General features: G+C 36.7%; 1 protein-coding gene across 1 annotated transcript in view; it reads right to left on the bottom strand.

The window, feature by feature from the left end:
* The window catches only part of LOC122816214 (probable G-protein coupled receptor 158), an 843,176-nt gene that overhangs the window by 129,338 nt on the left and 688,990 nt on the right, over positions 1 to 24,848 (bottom strand). Inside the window, exon 6 of the mRNA XM_044088960.1 lies at positions 1,557 to 1,695. Coding sequence (XP_043944895.1) covers positions 1,557 to 1,695 — 139 coding nt within the window. The remainder of the gene's footprint in view (positions 1 to 1,556; positions 1,696 to 24,848) is intronic.

Raw genomic sequence — 24,848 nt, 5'->3', positions numbered from 1 at the left:
GAGGTATACCATCACAATAAAAATGATAGAAGAGAGAGAGAAATAACTATTCATCTTACAATGATCCTAAGATAATTTGTCAAGATAAGAGAGCACAAATACCTCCTTCAAAACCTGATGGGAAAAAATAGACAAGGAGCATCTCACAGTGTGGAAAATTTTTTAAACTTAGATTGTTCAGGCAAGAACTCACTAATCTGGTATGACCTGGATAGAAGCCACTGACTATAGATTTAAATGTTTTGTCATGTCAGTGAGCTAACAAATGCAAACTGGCAGAAACTCATCCGCAGTCCAAGGCAGAGAACCTTCAACAAGACCTGTACAAGAAGTCTTAGTGGGAGTATGCTGCAGAATTTCTAAAGCATGTAGCCTTATCCACAAAGTATGACACATTGAAGTATGCAGTTCTTTTCAGCACCCCTTAACCCTGTTGCTGATCATTACTGTTTTTGGATTGCTAGGTTCTGTTATTAGGAACAGGTTCAGAGGTTTATAGGGTTATGCTAGGCTAACAACCACTGGGGCCTTTATCAGCCTTGTCAGGCATCCCGAAATATATTCTGCAAGTTTATGTGCTTTAAAGGTTATTTTAAGAGGTATATGTAAGTTAGGGCAAGAGTTACAAGCTGCCTCTGTCCATTTCAAACACAGGTGCTAGACATAGTATGTATTTCTGATTTTTCACCCATTGTATTTTTTAATAGCTGACATAAAATAATTTTCTAAACTCTTTCTGAATATATTCTTTATGATTATAATGCCTTTTATGTGTTATAGTTTATTGTGCGTTAACTACCTTTTAAAACTACTCTAAAGCCCCTCAACATGTGTTGAGCCAACACACATAATCTTTGTATTGTTATGTGTTTTATTTCAATGCATTCTGCTTAAAACTTTTCTATAACCATTTATTCACCACCTATAAATAAAATTCTACTGTATTATCTAGTGAGTCAACAAGCTTCCAAACAATTAAATAGCAACAAAATAATTTGTTTGCAGCTTTTTTATTTATACTTAACAAAACACAGGATAGTTCTAATTTTTGGGTAGTAACCACATTCCTGTCTGCATTTATAAACAACAGAATATCTGAAAACTAAAGTGCAGGCATAACAAGGCCTGTGGCAAATATAAATGAAAAGCTTACCTTAAACCATACATAACATTTTAGAGTTTCACAGAAAACGTTCTTTCAATATACAAAATGCACCATAATTTATTTTCCAGTGCTGCAAGCTGATAAGAAGCTACATTTTGTAGTTAATATTCTGATGACACATGGCTCTTTACATTCCTATACTGATAAACACGAAAGAGAAGCTTATAGTATATGCTTTGTTTACCAGTTTTAGAAGTACATTTATCCGTACAAACTCAAGTTCAGTCCCGCAAAGCCATTTAAAGGTCATTGCAATAAAAATAAATAAATAAACAAATAAATAAATAAATAAGTAACGGAAGTACTTTTGAGCGCTTTCACTAAAGAAGATTATGATGTATAATTAAATAAAACAATGGTCCTGTATGTTCATAATCCTGACAATACTTACCGAATGGTATGGAATATCGCTGAGATAATGAGCTCATTATGAACAGCAATAGTCATATAACGGGGCTCATGAAACGTTGATGGAACTGTCCGCACTGCATAGCAGAGATAAACTCCCCACAATAGGAAAAGAAATTCAGCTGTGGGTAGAAGCAACACAGAAGGAACGAGTCAGCGTTAATTAAATTGCAAGATGTTGTACTGATACTGTAATTTCAATTCATGAAGTCTAAAGTGACCAGAAAAAAAAATGGGTTACTTAATACACTGCAGTTATACATGCCACATATCCTGATGAAATATTTCTCCAAGTATTTTACGTTCTAGCATACACATAGATATATATATTTGATATATGTTCCTTGCACATTCCAGCTTTAGTTGCACAGACAGGCACACACCACTGGTTGACAGTACATCGAATGCTCATCACTCCTTGCCTTTGAATACATTCATTAACCTGTGCAAACCACATAGAATGTCTTTGTATGACAGGCTCAGTAGTAAGGAGACTCAGATGTTTACTTTTTGTAAATGTATCAAATTAATTTTTACAGTGCATTATCTCATGGTGTTCAACTAACCCTCTTTATTCAGTGATGTATTTATTAGATATGACTGATTCTTTTATGAACAAAAACTATTTATGAATTCCTGTTTTTTATTTAAATTAAAACAGTTGCAGTACTGAACAGAGATATATTTTCATTCAAATTAAGTACAATGGACATGATTCATGAAGACTGTGTACATCTTGTGGTAACTACTTCTGATTCAGAGACAACACTACCCATGGTGCTGCAACACAAAGGCATGTGGCTTTATAGTGGGCTGTCTGTACAGCCACGATAGATGCTAATGATGTATTCCAAGGGAGAGTCATATGCTAATTAGCCATGTGCTGTCACTTGGAACTGTCTGCATTAGTTGACATGGCCACTCCTGGCTGTTCATGGAAATGAACATAGCCAAAAGCTTGTATTCTTCCTTGGTGGTAGAGGTAAGTGCCAGAGAGTTTAATATACAGGTACTATTGCGGTCTGCATGAGTGCTACACTGAATGGATCAACTTGTGTGTCCCCTTGGTTGACAGACGTGGGAAATCCTCTGAACCATATTCATGATAGGGTCTGGAGATTCCCATTATTCCCCATAAACAAGTATGTTTGTGTGAGTGTGTGTGTGTGTGTGTGTGTGTGTGTGTGTGTGTGTGTGTGTGTGTGTGTGTGTGTGTGTGTGTGTGTGTGTGTGTGTGTGTGTGTGTGTGTGTGTGTGTGTGAGGGTGTGTGTGTGAGGGTGTGTCTGCCTAGGTGGTCTCGGGGAGGGGTGTTAGTGAGGGTGCAGGGTAGGTTTGTGTATGTGTATGTGTGTGTGTGTTTGTGTGTGTGTGTGTGTGTGTGTGTGTGTGTGTGTGTGTGTGTGTGTGTGTGTGTGTGTGTGTGTGTTGGCTGGGGGGAACTTTCAGACCTCCACTCTACACTTCCCTATACTAATAGATAAAATCTACAATGTTATATGGCTCATTTAGACAATCTAGTGGTAATTACATGTGACACAAAGAGGGTCATATATTTGACAACATGACAATGTGGCTCTTTTTATGTGTGGAGAAACTTCAAGTCCTTTCGAACAAAGATTATCTTTACATAAAAGTGACCTGAAGTGTTCCAGACCATGTAATGCTTTCTTTCAGCATAGAGAACAACATCCAGGTGGTACATTCAGCTTTGTAGTTATCAATAAAGTTATCTCCTTCTCCCCCAATAAATTTGACAAATTACTTACACTTTCACTTCATTTTAAAGAGAAAATATGGATAATTATTTTTGGTGCCATTTATGATTTAGGTCTGAATGAACTGTTGTAATTGAGATTTCAACCACTAGATGACACCAGTTACATTTTTATAAAAAGTTTATAAATTTATATTTATATATTATTTATTAAATTATTATAGAAAATTTTCTATAGAAGATAAGAGGAATATATATATTTTTAAATATCATTTCAAATAATAGTCATGAGGTGTTTTTGATAACATTATGCAATGATTTATATAATGTGTATTTTAATGCAAATTGTATTTGTTTTATTTTACATTTGATTACTGGGAAAGTCTGACTGGACACATATCCTTTTTCAGTAAAGGCCCAGGATGAAAAGTTCCACATGGTACATACAATTTAACATTTGTTTAAATTTGAAATTTAGTTTTAAATTAAGGACTGTTTCTTTGTGATGTCAGCAATGAAAAAGCTCATATTACGAATGAAACCTGGTCTGATTGCTGTTTTGGTATGGTCTTCGTAAAAAAACATTCCTGTTGAATACTATAGTGGAGTGGAGTGGTGATGTGTATATGTTTTGTTTGGATATTTATTTCTATGCATGCACCTTATACTTTTAAAATCCTATGGTTCCGGGCACATTTTCTTGGGTTCTGATGTGATATATATGTGCTGGATTGTAAAATAGTTCCTTATTTTGGAACACTTACATTTTAAGTATTAATACGGCCACACCGAGCAATTTGAAGTTGAATACCCTATTGGATGTCATTATGAGGGATAACAATTATGTGTCTCCATTCCCTTTATGTAGAGGTGGAGCTTCTGATAACTCTATGGATGCCATGAGCCAGTCTGGATTTAATGGTGACCATGGCATGAAAAAAAGTATTTCTAGAACTAATCTTCTTCTTTCGGCTTTTCCCGGTTATAGGGGTTGCCACAGCAGAACTCCGGTCTGCTAATGACTGGCAGTAGATTTTTACGGTGCTGAGTTGCCAGCCCGATGCCCAACCTTCAACGAAGGTACGTGCAGACTTCATAAAAGCTCATGGCACAAATTTGGCACTTTTGTTTATTAAAGACATATCAACAACAGAATATGGAACCACAGGGTTTACAAGTGTTAATACAACTTGGTATTGGTATGAATGATGCTATATTCATGGATAAATGGTGCTCTGTTCAAAAGTTAGCATCCTATATGTTCAATGACAGACATGATAAATGCTAATAATGTATTCCAAGGGAGAGTCATATGCTAATTAGCCATGTACTGTCCCTTGGAACTGCCTGCATTAGTTAACATGACCACTCCTGGCTGTTCATGGTAATGAACACAGCTAAAAACATGTATTCATCTATGGAGGTAGAGGTTAGTGTCGGAGAGTTTAGTAGACGGATACTGTTGAGGTCTGTATGTGTACATGTGTGTATATGAGGTGCTGCATTTGCAAGTGTGGTTTTTATGTGTGTGTGGGTGTGTGTGTGTGTGTGTGTGTGTGTGTGTGTGTGTGTGTGTGTATATATACGTGTCTGCCAGGGAGGTCTCAGCAGGAAGGCTATTGAGGGCATAGGGCAGGTTTGTGTGTGTGTGTGTGTGTGTGTGTGTGTGTGTGTGTGTGTGTGTGTGTGTGTGTGTGTTTGTACTGTGTTTGTGTGGGTGGGTTGCGGGGTGCTTTCTTACCTCCACACTTTCCTAGACAACAAGTGAAACCTGCAATGGTGTTATTTAACTCCTCTATACTAATGAGCAAAACCTGCAACAGTGGGTCAGGGGGGTACAACTAGACACTAGGGATAACTCTCTTCTGATGCCTTAACAACACTTACCAAATATAGAGATGGGAGGGAAGCATTAGACACCAGGGATTACACCTTGTCTTAACAGCACTTAGGGGCAGGATATCACTAGTTGCCAGGGATACTCTATATGGAGTGTCTTAGAGGAAATGAATTAAAAAAAAAAAAACATTGTTCATTGGAGGAACCACTATACACTAGGATTAACTCTTGCCATTTCATGCCTTAGTGACACTTAGAATTAGAGGGAAACAGTAGCCACCAGAGATAATTCTTTAGCAGTGTGCATTAAAGGCACTTAAAAAAAGACAATGTGGATCAGGAGGCCCACTAGATACCAGGGATAGTTTAAATAGCGTGTCTGAAAGGTATGAAAAAGAATTCAAACCTGCCCCTCCCACCTCCTGCAGAGGATATTAGGCTTAATGCTAAAGGCCACTAGATGCCAGAGATAATATGAGGGTGAACATTAAAATAAATAAATAAATACACAAATAAATAAATAAGTACATTACAAAGGAGGAGGAAAAAAAAACTTCTAACTCTGCATTCTCAAAACAGGAAGCAGCAGCTTTGACCCACTGCACTAACTAAGTAGTGTAGGTTTTTTTTAACATAAAATGGGGATCTTCATCATTAATCAATGCCTACAGCCATTTGTGAGCTACAAGAAAGAGAGAGAGGGAGAGACAGGACACATTTAATCATTTCTCTCAACTCTCAGCCTTGTAGTAAAAGAAATCTATAGCCAGATTCCAAAAGAGTTGCTGTCAGTGTAAGTCTGCCCTGATTCAAAAAATCGCACTCTCAGTGTAAGTGTGGAATTGGGCAACTAGAGAAAGACAGAATTATTAATGGTGTAACAAAAACATCCAATCAAGAATGGATTTCAAATATTACTTTTATAAACTTAAAAAGTTGCTATAACAACAGCTTGTAGTAAGATATGAAGGCTGAAACGTTAATATCTGGCATTGATGAATGAAGGCAATCATTCAGTATTTATGAGAGCAGTGAAAATATTGGAGGAGACATTGGGGACATTCTTTCAACTCAGAGAAAGTAAGGGGCATGCAGTGTGCGTGTGTGTGTGTGTGTGTGTGTGTGTGTGTGTGTGTGTGTGTGTGTGTGTGTGTGTGTGTGTGTGTGTGTGCGCGTGTGTGTGTGTGTGCGCATGTGTTTGTGTTTTCCTGGATATGTGTTTTATTGTGTGTATTTGTAAGGAAGAGTGAATAATGGGGATACCTGTAACAAAATGATGGACCGACAATGTTAATTGCCACAGGAAAGAGTGTGTCTGAACTTGCAGTAGTTAATGACTATTTAGATGCATTAAAATTAGACAATAATGAGGTCGTTCCTCATTGTCACTCATGTGTTTCTGAATTGTAAAATACCACATTTGGAAATAGCCACTTTTTACCATATCTCTTAATGTGTGTGATGGGCTATTTCTGAATCAAGTATATTTTAAACTGTCTGCATAAGATATATATATATATATATATATATATATATGTGTGTGTGTGTGTGTGTGTGTGTGTGTGTGTGTGTGTGTGTGTGTGTGTGTGTGTGTGTGTGTGTGTGTGTGTGTGTGTGTGTGGTATGTGTATGTATATGTGTGTGTGTGTGTGTGTGTATATATCTATCTATATATATATATATATAAACTGTTCCAGAAAAAGAGAGGGTCAGACTATACAAAATCACAGAGCTTCATGTTAAACAATTAATTTCAACTAGAACATATAAAATGGTAAGAAATCAATGTAGTAATTTTATTGGCTGAAAGAAGTCACCTGTTACATACAAGCAATCAACGCATCAGGACTTCAGTGACCCTTTGTGTCTGGCTGCTGCAGTTAGCTCTTGTGCAGTTATTCTTCATCTTCCTGCATTACTATCATTATCTACATATCCCAGATCCTTTTCACCCCACTTGAAGAGTCATACTTCATCTGTATACCTCACACATTCTGACATCTCATTAATTTACCCCTTCCTTATACCTACTACATGGGTGAGACAATCCTCCAAAACCAATCCCAAGAGTCCAGAAGAAAAAGTCAGTGCAATACTTAGTTCTAGATCCATCTAGAACCACTACTTTGCTTATCGTAACAATTCCTTCCTATCTTTAAAGTGAACATGTGGACCAAACCAAAAGCATTTAAAAAGGGAAGAAGCCAGATGAAGTTAACTGACAGATCAAGGGTTTTGGACTATATTTAGTAATAACAATATTCTATCATATGAAGGAGAAAGTTACAGGCAAATTTGAATGATGACTGCAAGTGGCAGCTGTCTAAAAGTCTTATACAACAGAATGTACTCTAACACCAAAATAACAACGGGAAGAAATATGGATAATTCATAGACTGCAAATATGAGAAAAATATATGAATGCAGTAATTATGTATTATTATTTCACAAAAATGTGAATGCACATTGCTTCAATGGTCAGGCAAAGTAGTTTTGATCAAATATAGAATTGTAAACACATTTAACAGTAAAAAATGAGATCAACAAAATAGCAAAATATTCAATAGAAATTCAGTGAGAACTGAATGTAATGAATGCACGTTCCCAATGTCCATACTTGTGTGTACAGGACTGTTTACGTGAAAAAGAAATGCTTCTGCAATAAACCTAAACATACTCAACTCTGAGAGCAAAGAAATTTGTTTCCTACATTTACCTACGCAGTGGAATGATATACTTAACAGTAAACCCTTGCCCTGCATAACAACACTAACAAAGGAAAGAAATAAGAGGTGTCTTTACTGGGAGATCCTTACTCTTAAATAAGAATTTAATATCCAATGTAGACTCCACTGTATTTCCCAGCAAATACCTTGCAAATATTTTGTTGTTTATGTGTCTACATGTGACGTTTGCTCAAGATAGCGATGCATCCTGTCTACCTTTGTATAAAACATTTATATGCATTAATAGCGAACAGACACAGCCATTCCCCGCGGTGCCTGTTATTCATTTCCTTATTACTTTCTGGCCCACTACTCTTTGCTGACCAAGACCTCCATCTGTTCCAGTCACCCATTGGATTGAGCCATTCACCAGGAGGAAAGTCCTACAGCACATTCATACCCTGGGGTGAGAATCAAGTGAATGTAAAGGGGGAGTGATCACTTAGGTGATTTGGGGGTTACATTTTGTCTTGTAAACCCTTTTGTTCCCTGTACATGGCCATAGTATCCAAAGGCTTTGTGCACATTGGGCCTGCGCAATGTATGTTCATGCTTCTACATAACATAATGAATTGACCCTGCCCCCCTTTTTTAGAGAGCACCCCACATATGAACTCAATTCTGTAAAGGGGATTTAGCCACAGATATCATGCCCAACCATGTGCTTCATATACCTCCCTACAAAAAGAGATGTGCAGACCGAGCCCCTTCCTTTCTGTACTTACCTGTGCCAGTTCCAACAGGAGCCTGAGCAAGAAATCCAACTCTGGGTCACTTTGGTCATTGTCAGGGATTTACCCCTTTAGGTCAACTGAGCTGTTGTCATTTATTTCCTGATCTTAAGTCTCTATTAAGGAATACTGATTTAAAGATTTGTTTGTATCACATCCTCATCAGTAACAACAACAACAATAACAATATACACACAAGCACACACACATATGCATGTACATGTAAACACGCACCTTGCTTATTTTAAAATGCAAACACTGACCACTCTGTTATTATGAACTAAGTGCCACATCTCTTTGCTTTATGCATTCCTTTTGGGAATGTTGCATTCTTGTTGCCATCTTACTTGGAAAGCATTCCTGGGATTAATGCCTCTTCAGTAAAGTCTCCCTCAAGATATCAAGGATTCTGCCTCATATGGATATACATGATCAAAACATTTCAGTCTAATCTCTTTGTGAACATGTTTTATGTAGGAAATGCTTTCCATATAGGGGCACCCCATGCTCTCCAATACATGCTAAGTTAACATTAAAACATTTGAAGAGGAGTTTGTTATTATGTAAAATCCAGAAGTTAAATTGAAAAAAATAGAATACATATTCTCTGCAGATTTCAAGCATTTCCAGGAGAACATATGTGTGCTAATCATTCATTACTTGAACTGGTCCTGCTGTAAACCGTTTTGTTACAAGATTTTTCCAACATGTTTGGATTTTAAAAAGACGATGATACTATAGGTGAGCCTATGGCATGGTCAGAATGATCAATCAAGGAAATCCTCCTGCACATGGGAATCTGCACGGCAACAAGAAAAATAGTTCAGCAAAACAAAAATATAGCTAGCAGATGGATAGGATCCAATGAATAATTTTTTTGCAATAAAAATAACATCATGTCAGACCGGTTTCGGCTGGCAAAAAATAGCACAACCTTCTTCAGTGATAAAAAAAACAATGAAAAATGATGCTTTTTAAAGTAGCTAGCCTACTTCTTATTGGTGCAATTATAATTGCTCATTAAGCCCGGGTGTAAATAGCGCTCCCAAAATAGTTATCCATTTCTTCTCTTTGGTATCAAGCAAAGAGTGCCACCCTGTCTTATTAAATCTATTATCCTTGATAATATCAATTACTGTAAATGAAAATTTGGCATTGGAATGTTTCAAACAATGTTTATACAAAGCATTGTTGAGTTTTTTGGTTCTAATGTTACTCATGTGTTCTGAAATACGAAATCTTAAAGGCCTAGAGGTCTGGCCCACATAAAAAGCACCACAATTACATGTTGCAAGGTAGACAAGCCACTCACTACTGCAATTTGCAAAAAATGCTATGTTAAAGACTCTGGGACAATTTCTACTAGTGAACTCCTTGGTCTTTATTATCTTGTCACAATTGCTACAATGTCCACAGGGAAAACATCCTACCACTCTTTCCCCGGTTAGTGTAGTTTGAACATAGGATTTATTATCAGTTTGATGTGTATGTTTATAGTGATTAAAATGGGAAGCAAGATTTCTCCCTTTTCGAAATGAGAACAGACAATTGTCAGATAATACACCTGATAGCTCTGGAATATTAGACAAAATATTCCAATTAGTATTGATACTATGCATTAAAACATTGGTGTTCCTGGCATAGGTAGTCATGAACCTGATTGGCTGTGTGACACTGTTGTCCTTATTTTTGTATTTCAAGAACTCTTCCCTGGGACGTGTATTGACCCAGTTGCTGGCTTTAATAACATGTCCCATAGGATAGCCTCTATCCCGGAACCTATTGATGAGATCAAGTCTATTTCAAAATCCTCAGGCTGAGAACAAATTCTTCTAGAACGAATAAATTGTGATTTGGGTATATTTTTGGCAACATGCGGAGGATGAAAGCTGGAGGCGTGAAGGACAGTGTTATATTTCAGATATTTCCTGAATACTTGAGTAGCCAAAGTACCATCTTGCTGTTTGATTATTAATACATCCAGAAAGGTAATTGTTTCCACATGATAATTGATGGTGAATTGTAAACCCCATATGTTGTTATTGAGGTATGAAACAAATTCCATCAAGTATTCAGCATCTGCCCTCCACACCATCCAGCAATCATCCAAATACCTCCTCCAGATGTCAATTTTTGGGAGGTAAATATTATGGCTGGCATCATATATGATGTATTCTTCGATGTAGGCCATAAACAGGTCGGCATAAATAGGAGCGAAGGATGCTCCCATCGCCGTACCTTTCACTTGCCAAAAACATACATCCTCATAGAAAAATACATTCTGTGTTAGAACCAATTCAGCCATACAGACTAGAAAATTGTTGAAATCATCATCATAAATGCAAGCAACATTGAGCCAATAGGCTAAGGCATCCAGCCCCACTTGATGTGGTATATTTGTATAAAGAGCACTTACATCCAGTGAACACATCAGCCAATCAGGTTCCAGTTGAACATCTGAAATAATTTGTAAAGATTCAGTTGTATCCTGTAAGCGTGAACGTACATGTGTCAACAAAGGTTTCAGATGTTTAGTCAAATATAAAGATAATGGTTCAGTTAGATATCCACGACCAGAAACAATAGGTCTTCCTGGTTGATTTGTGGGATGCTTATGAATCTTAGGAAGAAAATAGATGTATTGATTTGTTGAATCAGAAATGGTTAACTGTTGTAGAGTGAAATCAGTAATGAGGCCAGTATCCCTAGCATGACAAAGAAATTCGTCAATATGTTGTTTAAATCTATGTATAGGGCTGAGACACATTTTCACATAATATTTGTTATCTGATAGCTGCCTCAAGGCCTCATTATTATAGTCAATCCAATTCAGAACAACAACTGCCCCACCTTTGTCGGCAGAAATAATAACCAAATCCTTGTTTTGTGACAGAATGATGACTCTTGTGCCTTTTGTAGCAACAGTTGTACTGGAACCTTACATTTTTTTATACAGTAACTGACTCTAGTACTTAGAGCAGAACAGAATACAAGCTTTATAATACAATACATTAAATGCTAGTAAAGTGAGAAACAATTCTGGTACACAAAAGTCTGCATTTGCATGAGTCTGTGACTCGGGTACACAATAGCATTAGAGTGTTAAAATGGTCCAAACAAGTTTAAAACGTTCCTCATATACTAACTGAAAGTATAAGCTGTAGGTCACTTCTTTGTGTTTGCTTAATGCATGCTTTTCTTTAGGAAAAGGCCTAGAAGTGGAGCGAGAAACATAATAACAGGACAAACTTCACAACATAATGATTTATCTGTTCTCTAAGCAGATAACTAGTCTAATAAAAAGTCATTAAAGCATCAACTTGCAAAGTTTGAGAGTGGCCCCTTGAATTATTATCATAGCCATGTTTTCTGGCCCCTTGAATTATTATCATAGCCATGTTTTCTGGCCCCTTGAATTATTATCATAGCCATGTTTTCTGATAAAGAGTGAGCAAGGGATGACAGACGTAAGGTAGGACATGTGTGATTAAAGAATATTATCTGCTAGTAGGCTGTAACTAGTTTATTAAAAACAATTTACAAACTGTCTCAGAATCATCAGTTTCTGAACCCTGTAATAATTGTGGAAATAATTAAGTGTGGATCTAATATATCCATTAGGACTAGAGCCATCAACTTTGCAGTTGGCTGGCACATGATTTCTAATTGTGTGCCGGAAAGAATCTCTTCTTTAGGGAGATTTCTCCATTCTTTGAGTTGCTGTGACCATGGACTTAGTATATATAAGTTTGGGATGTGTGAATGCCCCCCCCTGCAAAAAGCATGAAAAAAGGATTTTTTTACCCTTCTGGATTTCAGGCATTTTTTATCACTGCGGAATACTGACGTTATGGAAATCTGTGTTTCATAGTGGAACTATATATATATATATATATGTATATATATATATATATATATATATATATATATATATATACAAATAAATCTCTATATAGCTATATCTATATATGTGTATGTGGCTATATCTATATATGTGTGTGTGTGTGTGTGTGTGTGTGTGTGTGTGTGTGTGTGTGTGTGTGTGTGTGTGTGTGTGTGTGTATATATATATATATATATATATATATATATATATATAGTTTGTATTTGCAGATGTAAAAGATCCAACTGTCTAACTTTCAACATCTCCTAAAAATTATACAAGATGCCTTCACCTCTATTGAAACCTCGTTAAATGAAGCACAATTGCTACTTAATCCTAATAAAGCTAAGCTTCTATTGTTCTCAACAAAACCTCTTTTACACAATTTCAAAACATACTCAGAAAGTAACACAGAAATTGAAATCGTAACTCGAGCTAAGTTATTGGGAATCATTATAGATGATAAACTTACATTTGAGCAACATATACTTAGTACTGTTTGAAAAACTCATTTCAAACTAGGTAAACTCTACAGACACAAACAGTTTAGGGATAACCCTATCAAAAAACACTTGCTAATACCTTCCTGCTCCCTTCTTTCCTCTGTGGTGCCCCCATTCTCACCAACCTCCATATATCCCTAAAGAACAAGCTGCAATCATGCTATTATAAAATAGTCAAATGTGCAACTGGCACACCTAACCGCATGCACTACTGTCATGCCCTCAAAGAACTAAACTGGCTAGAATTCTCCCAATACCTTAAATTAGTACAGCTATCTCTTGCTCACAAAATAATTTACAAACCAGACTGCTGCCCTGCCTTGAAACCTATCTTACAATTCTACAACCCCTCTCAAAATCTGCATTCCACAAACAAACAGTTTTTAAAGGTATACAAACCTAACAAAAGAGCTGGACACAGCCTGTACTCCTATGTGACTGCAGTACTATGGAATGCCCTACCTCCAAATAGCACTGCCTTAGATTCCTTTAAGGCTTACAAAATTACACTAAAAATCACTTTCACAACTCTCACATATGCCTTTGCCCTGTAACTTAAGTATACCATACCTAACCTGTCTCCTCTGACTTCCTCTTACCCTTCCATTCTTTATCACATCATCAGCTATCCCCTTGTCCCATCACCTGGAATTTTGTACTTTTCTATTTCTTTCTAATTCCTGCTCTCTATTTCTCCTGAACTACTTTAAATACAACTTCTTGTCTTATTCTACTATTCCTGCATATTTGACAAATCTCTCATTATATTTTTCTCCTAAACTCCTCAGTAAATCTATCACCTTAACGTTTCCCACTATAATACCCTCCTATATCTCTTTCAATACCTATCCACATTTACGTTCTTACCTTCACTTCCTCTCCTTCGAATACCCCTTACTTCAGCTACTGTCTCTATACAATGATTTTCTCCTCCCTGTGTCTTACTTTCATCATTATTTAATTCTACCCTTATACATGTAAAGTAAAACAGAGCTAATTCTACTCTGCCAGTAATGTTCACCTCAAAACTAGAATTACAGACTGAACTCCAATAATTTGCTGTAATTGCTATTTATCCTCATGAAAAATTGTATGTCTACAGATATATGTAACTGTAAAAACTACTAATATTTGAATTTGTATTAGAACCTATATAATATTTAGCTATAACTGTTAAATCCTTTATGTCTGCATTGTTTTTGGAACTTTTCTCCCTGGGCCTCCACTGAAAATGAGTTGCTGATCCAGTCAGACTTTCCCGGTCACCAGATGTCAATAAATAAATAAACCAATAACTAACTAACTAAATAAATAAATAAATCTTGGTTAGACTAAGCACAAGGTTAAAATCAGGGTTATAGAAGATTTTGTTGACATGTTAAACTAACAAAAATAGACTGATAGAAGAATAGCATTGGGATGCCCACTGAGGTAAAGAAACTTGGTTTATTTTTAGTACTATTCTTAAACTACTTCTGAGCAGAGGTGAAGGCAATCAAACTGCTTTGCTTCCACTTGAATGAAAGTCGACTTCCAAAATGTTACAGTCTTTTATATAACAGATTGAATGCAGAGCTGAATTTATTAGCTCAGTTCTAAAGTTTTTTGTAGTAATATCTGACTTTGAAAGGAAAAGATATTGATCTGAAACTGTATTTTTATGAGGTCCTTTGTGCACTGATGAATGCTTATGTATTTAAATGAACTAAACCTGGGCTAAACCTGAAATCGGTTAATACTGTTCAGTGCACTACCCCAGTAAGCAAATATAAATAAAATAAAATAATGTATTTATTTATTATTTATTGACATTTGTTTATTGATATTTAGTGACTGGGAAGGTCCAAGTGGGTCAAAAAAACATTTTCAGTGGAGCCCAGGGGAGAAAAGCTTCAACTCTATAATATTTAGTATTAGCATATAAACATGTAAAAAAATACATTTTTGCAGGCAAACACAACTACAGAAGAAAATGTGTGAGAAATAGCAGAAATTGTCATACTGATAAGTACACTACTTATAATAAGGTGCTAAGACAGCATTTACAGTAAGAGTTGGAGTATGTTAACAAAATATAGATGCAAGATATACGCCGAAAATAAATTTAATGTTCATTATAAGCACATTTACAAATGGGTGATGCTTTACACAAAGGATGAAGGGGAAAGTGTGGATTTGATATTGGATGTTTGAGAGATGAGTAAAGAAGTCAGTCGGAAAAAAGTAAGAGAGAAAAGGGTAGGTAGGGGGTGTAAAATAAGCAGTAGTAAAGCAGATGAAAGTTTATAGCAGGTTGATGAGGTGAGTGAGTAAAGAAGGAAATGGAGTGTGGGAGGCTGATATCTGGAAGTTTGGCAGGAGAATGAGTAGGGAGGTTAAGAGACGAGTGCTGTTTATGCATTAGTTTTTGAGCATAGGCAGGTGTGTGAGTTAAGCAGCTGTTTTTTTAGTATAGTCTTGGGATTTTTCTAGACTGGTAATGTGTTCTGGTAAAGAGTTCCATAGTTTAGCTATAGCACAGGAATAAAGTCGCGTCCAGCTCTTCATTTGGGTTTGTGAACACTTATTAGTTGTTTTTCTAATAACAGAGAACAGAGAGTTCTGGTAGGAATGTAACTGTGCAGAATAGATTTTTAGGGTGAGACAAGCATTTGGTCTGTATATCATTTTATGTGGAACAGTAAGTTGCAGACAGTCTAAATGGTGAGGGAATTTAAGCCAGTTTAGCTCTGTGAGGGCTACCCAATGGTGGGAGTAGTATGACAAGCCTGTGGCAAATTTAGTGATCTTGTTGCAGCAGGACTGGAGTTTATTTTTTAGGGACAAGTATAGGTTAGTGAAAATAGGTGCTCTGTATAGTAGAGAGGGCATCAAGTAGGTATTTTCTAGGATTCTTTTGGTTGATGGCTCCATAAAGATTTTGTGTTTGTAGAGAGTATCAAGTTTGAAGTGAGTTTTTTTTATCGTGTTGTGTATGTACTGCTCAAATGTGAGTTTATTGTCTATAGTGATACGTAATAGCTTTGTGTGTGTTACAGCTTCTATCTCTGTTTTGTTTAGGGAGAAAATGTTAAATTCAGATGAGAATGTTTTGGGAGTAAAAAGTGGAAGTTTTGTTTTGTTTTGTTTGGGATTGAGCAGTAGCTGTGCTTCATTTAGTCAATATTCTACTGAAGTAAAGGCATTTTTGTTAATTGGAGAAGGTCTGAAAGGTTGTTAAATGAGGAAATGATGCTGACGTCATTGGCGTACTGGATTAATGTGCTTTGCATGGAGGTAGTGCATAGATTATTGATAAAGATGATAAACAGGAGGGGTCCAAGTATGGACCCTTGTGGGACTCCTGTTTTGTTAGTCTGAAGTTGTGATAGGTGGCTTAACACAATGTTGCCGGTTAGATAGATAGCTATTAAACCATTGTAGGGAGGGTTGTGAACATCCTAGAGAAAAGAATTGCTGTAGAAGTTTGTCATGTGCTACAGTGTCAAAGGCCTTTGACAGATTTAGTAGTATTATGGAGGTTAACTGCCCAGAGTGCATGACTTTGTTTGCTATATCAGTGAAGGAGATGATGGCAGTTGTTGTTTTGTGTGCAGGCCTAAATTCATGTTGAGTGGGTGTAAGAATGTTGTTATGGATAAGGTAGTCGAATAATTGCAGGTGTACACACTTTTCGAGTAGTTTGTGATAGAGGGGATAATATAGAGATGGGTTTGTAATTTGCTAGCTCGTTTGATTTACCTCCTTTGTGAAGAGGGGTTATTATAGATTGCTTCCATAGGTTTGGGACTTGGGATTCACTAATGGATCGATTGATAAGTGTGCTGACCAGATAGGCAATAGATTTGGCAGCAAGTTTTAGGAATTCTGATGGGAAGTTGTCTGAGGAAGAAGAAGAAGGTTTTTAGTTTGAGAAGAAGTTTTTGTATTAATGCCCTAGATACAGGTTGTAGAGAGAAGGGACAAGTTTGGGTGTTAGGTGTTAATGTGTTTTTCAAGGGGGAGGGGTGATATCATCACAGGTGGATGTATGAGAGAGGGGTGGGATGATATTATCTGTGGAGTTAACATTAGTAATAGTTTCAGCCAGTAACTTAGCTATGCTGTCAACGAAGAGGGTATTAAACATGTTATCGACTTCAGGTGGTGTTTTGTTTGTGGTTGGTAATGGATTTTGAGTGGCCCAGGGTTAAGAAGTGATGACATGGTTTTCCAGAAATGTTTTGGATTGGTTTTGTGGTTGGCTAATTTTTGTGTAAAATAGTTTTTTTTTATCAGCATTTACTATTTTTTTGCTTTGTTCCATAGCTGTGTATATATTTGAATACTTGTATCATGTTTAGTCTTTTGCCAGTGTTTCCAAGCTTTGTCTCTGGTTTGGAGTATTTGACTGGTGGATTTGGTTAGCCAAGGTGCATGGTTTACTTTTGTTTTTTTTTGTCCTGAGAGGGGCTACGCTATTAAGAGTATCAATAAATAGTTTACTGAAGTACCTGGCAGCATTATCTAGACGTAATGTTTTTAATATGGACCAGTTAAATGATTTTAATACAGTGTTAAAGTGGTCTTGACTAAAATTTGTTAGGTTTCTGGATGCTTTGTAGGTATGTGTTTTGGGCATTTGGAGGGTGGCTCTATAATGTATGTCAGTATGCGGTCACGTAAGAAATTTGGAAGTGTACCTGAATTGCAATACTTGTTGAGGTCAGAGACTAGGATCAAGGGTAGAACCAAGGTTAGTATTGTTTTGTACTCTAGTGGGGGTTATGATGAGTTGTTTAAAGCCAAAGAAATTGATACTATTTGCTGGTGAGGAAGTGGGTAGGGTTTGCTAGTTGATGTTAACATCTCTCATGATTACTATTTCATCAGAAATGTTTTCAGACAACCAGGAAAGAATATCTTCGAATATGCAAATGTTTTGGCCTGGGGTATGTAAATTATTGCAATGCAAAATTGTTTGGTATTATTTATCTTAAGTGATGTAATGAGAATTTCAGCATTACTAAATGTGGGAATTGGTTTGGAAAGAGGTCTAATTGTACATGTGCTGGGATAAAGTAAGGCTACTCCTCCACCTTTTTTGCTGGTTCTATCAGATCTTAGTATGTTAAATCCAAGTGACAGGATTTCACTATCTTTGATGTGTGGTTTTAACCAGGTTTCAGTAACAGCTAATACATCTGGGGTGTATTGTGCTAGCCAGGAATGAAATTTTGTTAATTTATTGCAGATACTACATATATTTAGTGTGATGAGAAACAGATTTCTTGAGAGTGGAGACTGAGGATGGGAAGAATAATGAGGGGGTCCAGAATTGGGGTGAACATCGCCACATAGAGTTAGGTTGTGAAGGTTGTGAAGTGTAGGTTGCTGTTCATAAGGGTTTTATCCTCAAGTAAGGTATAATAAAATTGTGAAGTGGGTTGTAAGGAGGAAGATAGGATTTTTTGCTTTGAGAAGTGTAGGATGTTTGGCTCTATTAGGCTAGGTGATATTTTCAAAAAGCTATTGGCAATTTTTTTTCCATGGGGATTCCAAAGAGTGGGTGAGTTTGGAGCAATGTTGATTTTTGAATGTTTGAGGAAAGTGATATGTGTTAGCAGTAGTAGGGCCACAGACATGAATATGATGAGACTAGTAATAATTTTAAGCTGTGGGATTTTGTGATTTTAGGATCAGAAGAGTATAGGGGAAGAGAAGTTGGGTGTGTATAGAACAATTTAATATTGTAGGGGTGTGTGAGATCATAGGTATGTGGCTATTTACTAAATAATGCATTCTGGAAGAGTTGTGGGTTTTTAGGTGGAGGATTGCTAATAGTCAAATTGGAGATGGATTGCGATTGGCTGAATAATAATTATGGGAGGAACTTATTGATGTGTAAATGTAATTGAAGTTGGGTGGGTGGGAATGGGAGTAGGGTAAGGGAGTAAAGTGAGCTTGAGTGTAGTGAGGGTGAATGTAGTGGGTTGGCCCAGATGGAGAAAGGTGCCATAAACAATCAGGTAGGTTGCAGTGCAGTAAGTAAAGAGACAATCATTAGGGAACTCCTAAGAAAAGGAAAAAAAAGAATCCAGGCTATGGAGAGGTGTCAGTTTTAATCTAATTAGAACAAGAAGTGGAAGGAAGGGAGGGAAAGGCACTGACAGAAGTAAAATAAAAGGAGGGGAGATTGAGGAGAGAAAAGTTGATGCTACTTAGCTTTTGGACTGTGTAGGGGAGTGTTTTATATGAACAGAGATGAACTATTGTCTAGTGGTAAAATATAATGAAATATCAGCTACTTAGGAAGTATAAGTAAAATAAAATAAATACTCCTAACCAGCATGTGACCTGCCTATGAAGCCTAGATCCATCTATCCATCCACAAACACTTTTTCCTATTTTTGCACATGGGCTAAGGGTATTACTTTAGCAGTGACAATCATCTAGAGCCAATCTTCACACTGCTGGGTGGCTACCATGTTCAAAATAATATTATACAAGAAAAACATTCCAAAATGTAAGCACCAGTCTCACACAGCAGTCAGTATGCCCTTAATAAATTCTACATTATTCATGAAAAGTAACACTTTTGCTATATCAATTTACATTTCACAGTGCAGTGACTGTTGAAGCAACAAAAGTTATAACTGCCATTTTTTATCTTTGCTGATGATTATATAAGCACTAAACATTTTGCATCTAACTACTGATGGCAGCTTTTTTGGGGGGGTTGGAGTTTCTGATATTTACTATTCTATCCAGAATTACCAGACTATAAGAGCAACTACTATATATATGGAATGGCATCAGTTGTCATGATGTATTCTACATGTGTCATGCAAAGCATACACATGCATAATAAGTACATCACTAAGCTGTCCTCAAGCACTTCAACAAGAGCATACAGAGAAGAAAATAAGTCCTATAATAAAATAGTGTTGGCATGGAATTTCTTTTTAAGTAATGACATTGTATAATAGCAATAAATCACATTCAGATATGTGCAGTATAGGTTTATCTATAGTTGGCTTTGTATGTTCAAAAGAGAAAGCCCTCCTGACTAAACCAAAGCACCTTTGGGTAAATACTGCATAACTCATCCCTGAATGTGAGATATTGAATCCCGTATAACTCATCCCTGAATGTGAGATATTGTTTAAATCATGCTTATTCTGCCTTAGTGCATATCACAGTATGAAGGAATACAATACAAAGAAGGGTTGCATAGGATACCAAGTCCAGTCTTTTGCACTGCTATGTCAGTGTATGTGAGCAAGTTTGTGGTAGTATGTTATCATTACTTTTATTGGTGAAGATACAGACATGATCTGCAAGTATGTACACTGAATATAGATATCCTGCAGACACACATAAAATAATGCCTTATTTTCTGTCTCAGAGTGCTGTGGACTGGCTCCTTATTAAACTACTCACACCACTTCATCAGTGCTAGAAAATTATCAGATGCAATAAATAGCCTCTTCCCTATATGTGACATCTGGTGGGTGAATTCCTCTCTAAGATACCACTTCTGTACCTTTACATAAAACCAGCCTGAACTTGTGTGCTCTAACCACTTCTTTCATTTTTTTCTGTACTGCAGTCATTTGTGGTTAGGGTACCAGCAGAGGCATAAGGCCTAAATATAGACAAAGCAATGAAAAAAATGCTGTTCCACTCCAGCTTCATGTAAAACTATGGTGGTCCATGGCTTTAAAATAAGGGAGGGCTGAAGTAAGCAACTGAATGGGTGGGACTAACTGGAATAGGGTGGAGGTATATTATAGCAGCTCAGTATCCAATTACCTGTGCTCAAACAGCTGGGGTCACTTGCATCCAGAAACTGTCTCAATACCCACACACTCTAGACTTTATTGATTATGTATACCATAGAAGTCCAACTGTGATCAAACAATAATAATAAAAAAAAATAATATTAATAATAGTCACAGTGATGTAGTTCAGGTTTTTCTTTTATCAAAACACACACACACACACACACACACACACACACACACACACACACACACACACACACACACACACACACACACACACACACACAACATGACTGTGATCAAATGACTGCAGGGCCGATGAGTTTCATCCACAGACTGCCTCTATGACTACCAGTTAAAGCCACTGTATTGGCTGTGTATACATTAAATATCTGAGTGCGATCAAATGAATAAATAAATTCACAAATAATGGCCTCAGTAATGTATTTCAGCACATTGGTTTCAGATGCATACAGTACGTCACATTATAGCTTCTTGAGTGCATGTGTAAATGGAATAAGAGGGAAGGAGGAGGATAACTTGTTATCAGTTCTGGAGCATATGTGTGTGAGGGAATAGTGTTCTGGTAACAGTCTGGGTGTTGCTGTATAGATGTTACATTTTTGAAAACGTCATCAGTAATGCAAGAAGGAAGACCTGCTGTATGGTTTATGGACATAGGTCAGCGCTTAAAAATCTTCAAATAACTGTTTCCATAACCAGGGCATTACTAAATTCCCCAAGATAGCTGCCTTGGCAGTGAGGAGAATCCCACCAACTCCAGCTCAGTTCTGGGACACATTGTCAAGAGGCACAAAAAAGCATGTGTGATCAGAACTGAATACACATTTATTTTTATTTGCCTTCACTGTATATGTTATCATATGTAAATGAAGAAGATGTTCAGAGATAGTCAGGTTCTCTATTTGTTTTAAGGTATATGGATGTAGCAACATCATTACTTAAGATGTATCCCTATCACAGCTGTTAAAAAGTGTTCATTTTTCTGAGTGTACACATCTCTCTGATTCAGTTTCTGCAAATTCATTTTTGCTTTACTACTGTATATGCTCCTCAGCAAGTCTCCGCAATGCATGAAACCTCCAGCAGTTTACTACATCCTTTCAGTCTCTCAATATCAGGGGTGTAGCCAGGAATATCTGTTTAATACCCAAACCTCATATCATTGTTCTTTCTATTGACCACTTAAACTGCACACATCCATCTTCAGCTGTTTATATTACCAGCCATAAAAAGCTGTTTCTAGATGAATTTATATCGTCAACTGTATAAAGGCTATTTCTACAGAAAGCTCCTATATCTAAGCAGGTTGTGTACGGCTCTGTATTGTAGACATTAACTAAGACAGTCCTAAATTACTGTTGTGGGCTGTGTGAACTATAATGTTTTTTTCTGGGAGACGGTCACAAAACATTCTCAGTAGAGTATACCATGTTCTGCTTAGCTATTGGCTTGCCTGTTGTTCAACTACATTAAAATTTGAATATTACTAAATTATACAATCTTAGCTTTTATAAAATGACTTATAAAACTGTTTTTGTACATGCATCACAAGAGACTGTACTGCTTTGATGCTGTTTAGTAACTCTGGAAGGAGTGTTAGAATATAGATTAAGAATTAATATTTTTGTAACACTGTTATCTGCTGTCATGTGCCTACAACACAAATCAGTTGAACCTACGTACACACACTCACACACACACACACACACACACACACACACACACACACACGCATTAGCTATCAAAACATATATTGTTCTACAGAGTGACTGTCAATGAAGTCACTCTGTGTTCTATCACTTTTGATTCAGTCTGCCTTAGGTACCACTTACTTGTTGCAGTCTGAACCAGCCTGAAAGTTTGCATGCTGCTTCATTTAGCAGCCTAGTCAGCTGCTACTGAAATGTTGCATGTTATCTCCCCTCACCTGAAACTTCAGTATGGCCTGTAATAAAACATAATCACCTTATTTTCAGTGACAATGTATGCATAAATGCTGATCTATTTTCAAAATAGCCCAACAAACTCAGCTGGAATTCTGAGTCCCAGAACAGGAAACACCAACTATTTTTAAAGAAGAAAAAATTAAAACACACAAATTAAAAATAAAGAGAAGAGTTTTACTTTGGGAATTTAAGAGTTCTGCATCTCAGCTTTACAGTATCATGAGCTGCCCCTGTCTCAAGACCATACCTAGTCACATAACTTCAAAAATGTACTTCTTTTTAAAGGTCTGTTATCCATCCAGCCATCCATACTTACAAGTCACTTCCAGCTTCTAAGAGTCACTGCCATCCATAGACTTTACTAGGCACACAGGGATTGGAAGTAGATTGCCAGCTGTATCACACACATGCACACACACACGCGCGTGCTCGTGCACACACACACACACACACACACACACACACACACACACACACACACACACACACACACACACACACACACACACGCGCGCGTGCGCGCACCTAGGGATAATTTAGATTTCCTAATCTGCCTACCACATGTCTTTGGTATGAGGAAACTGGACTACTGGCAGAAAACCCACACACACATAGGGAAGACATGCAGACTCCACGTACAAGTCAACCTAGCTGAGAAATGAACCAGAGCACCTTGTGCTATGAAGCAGCAATGCTACAAACTATGCCAGTGTAAAAACAAGGTGTACTATATTACTCTTTTATTATCAGGAAAAACATGTTTCCTTTATAACTATATGACATGCACTTTATACATAATACTAACATTATACTAGTGAGTTGCGACATACGTGCACATAATAACCTCAAGAAAAATATAATTCACTGTAAATTTCAACATTGTTTAGTCTCATATCTGAGTTTTTCAGTAAGTCTGCCATTTAGATTATAGTAGGCACCACCTTTATTAGCAGCATCTGAGGTAGACCATAAGGGTGTTAAAATTGATTGTTGATAGTTCCTTTAATAGAATCTGTAACTTTAGATACCTCCTCAGCTGAATTCTATTTTACTGCCAGCTGTGACATACAATCTGACATCTTCTGTTTGACACTTGCTCAGGCCCTCTTAACTTTGAATTTTCATCAAGTATCTTTTGATTGCTCCTGTATAACTGCATGTCATCTCCCGGTACTGCATAAGATCTCAGGCTCTGAAGATGTCCAGCTGCACTTGATTGTATTTGAGACTTCTGACAAAAAATAATCTACTGTCATCCTGACTCTTTCTTCTCAGCTTAGAAAAGACAAAGTTTTTTTCTAGTCTTATCACAGCACCAGTTCTATTTCACTTACATTTTCCTGAGAAGTTCTGATGCTGGCATTCTACTCATTGGAACTTCCAACATCAATCACATTGGGAAGTTAAAACACATCCTTCTTCCTACCAATAGCTCTAAGGGAGATGGTCCTAAAGTTTATACTGAAGTGTTTGTATAATCTAACAAAATGCATCACATTTCTTAATTTTATTTTTGCAGTCTCTTTCATACATTCTAACTGTCTATTCATATTTTGAATGTGATATCATATGCTAAAATGCACAGGCTCTGGAAAAAGTTTGACACAAATTGCATATCATTCTCTGACATCACTTGATCAGGAATCCCAAGTCTTGGAATCAATGACTGAAGTTCATTTATTTCTATTGTGTTTGTCATATCTTAGAGTTGACCAATATCTACGTATTTCAAATAATAATAATCATTTAAGATTAGTGTGCTGAAACAAGTTATCTCTTACATTCAGTCATAACAGTGATAGCAGTTCATGGGGTAAAAGTTCCTCTGTTTGATTTTGGTTTCTGTGCATCCCCCCAAAATGCATTTTACTCCATTTGTTCCAGATGTAGTGTCATGTTTGATGGTTTATGACATTGCTAGCTCTTTCTTTACACTTAGGTATTCCTAAATGTAACTAATACATTTTCAAAAGCATCTGGTTTCTTATCTAAGATGAATAATATCTTTATTCAGCTTTAAATAACAAACTTTGTATGAGACAATCATAGAATTATAAAATATACAAGTCAACTCAGTCCAGTGGCCATTTATTCTTTGCCACTACCTACCCATGTAGCAGGCCTGTCGTACCAGAGGTACAT

This window comes from Protopterus annectens, chromosome 12.part0 (genome assembly GCF_019279795.1).
Source record: "Protopterus annectens isolate FY-2018-M chromosome 12.part0, PAN1.0, whole genome shotgun sequence".
NCBI lineage: Eukaryota > Metazoa > Chordata > Ceratodontiformes > Protopteridae > Protopterus > Protopterus annectens.
This window is presented reverse-complemented; position numbering and strand designations above follow the sequence as displayed.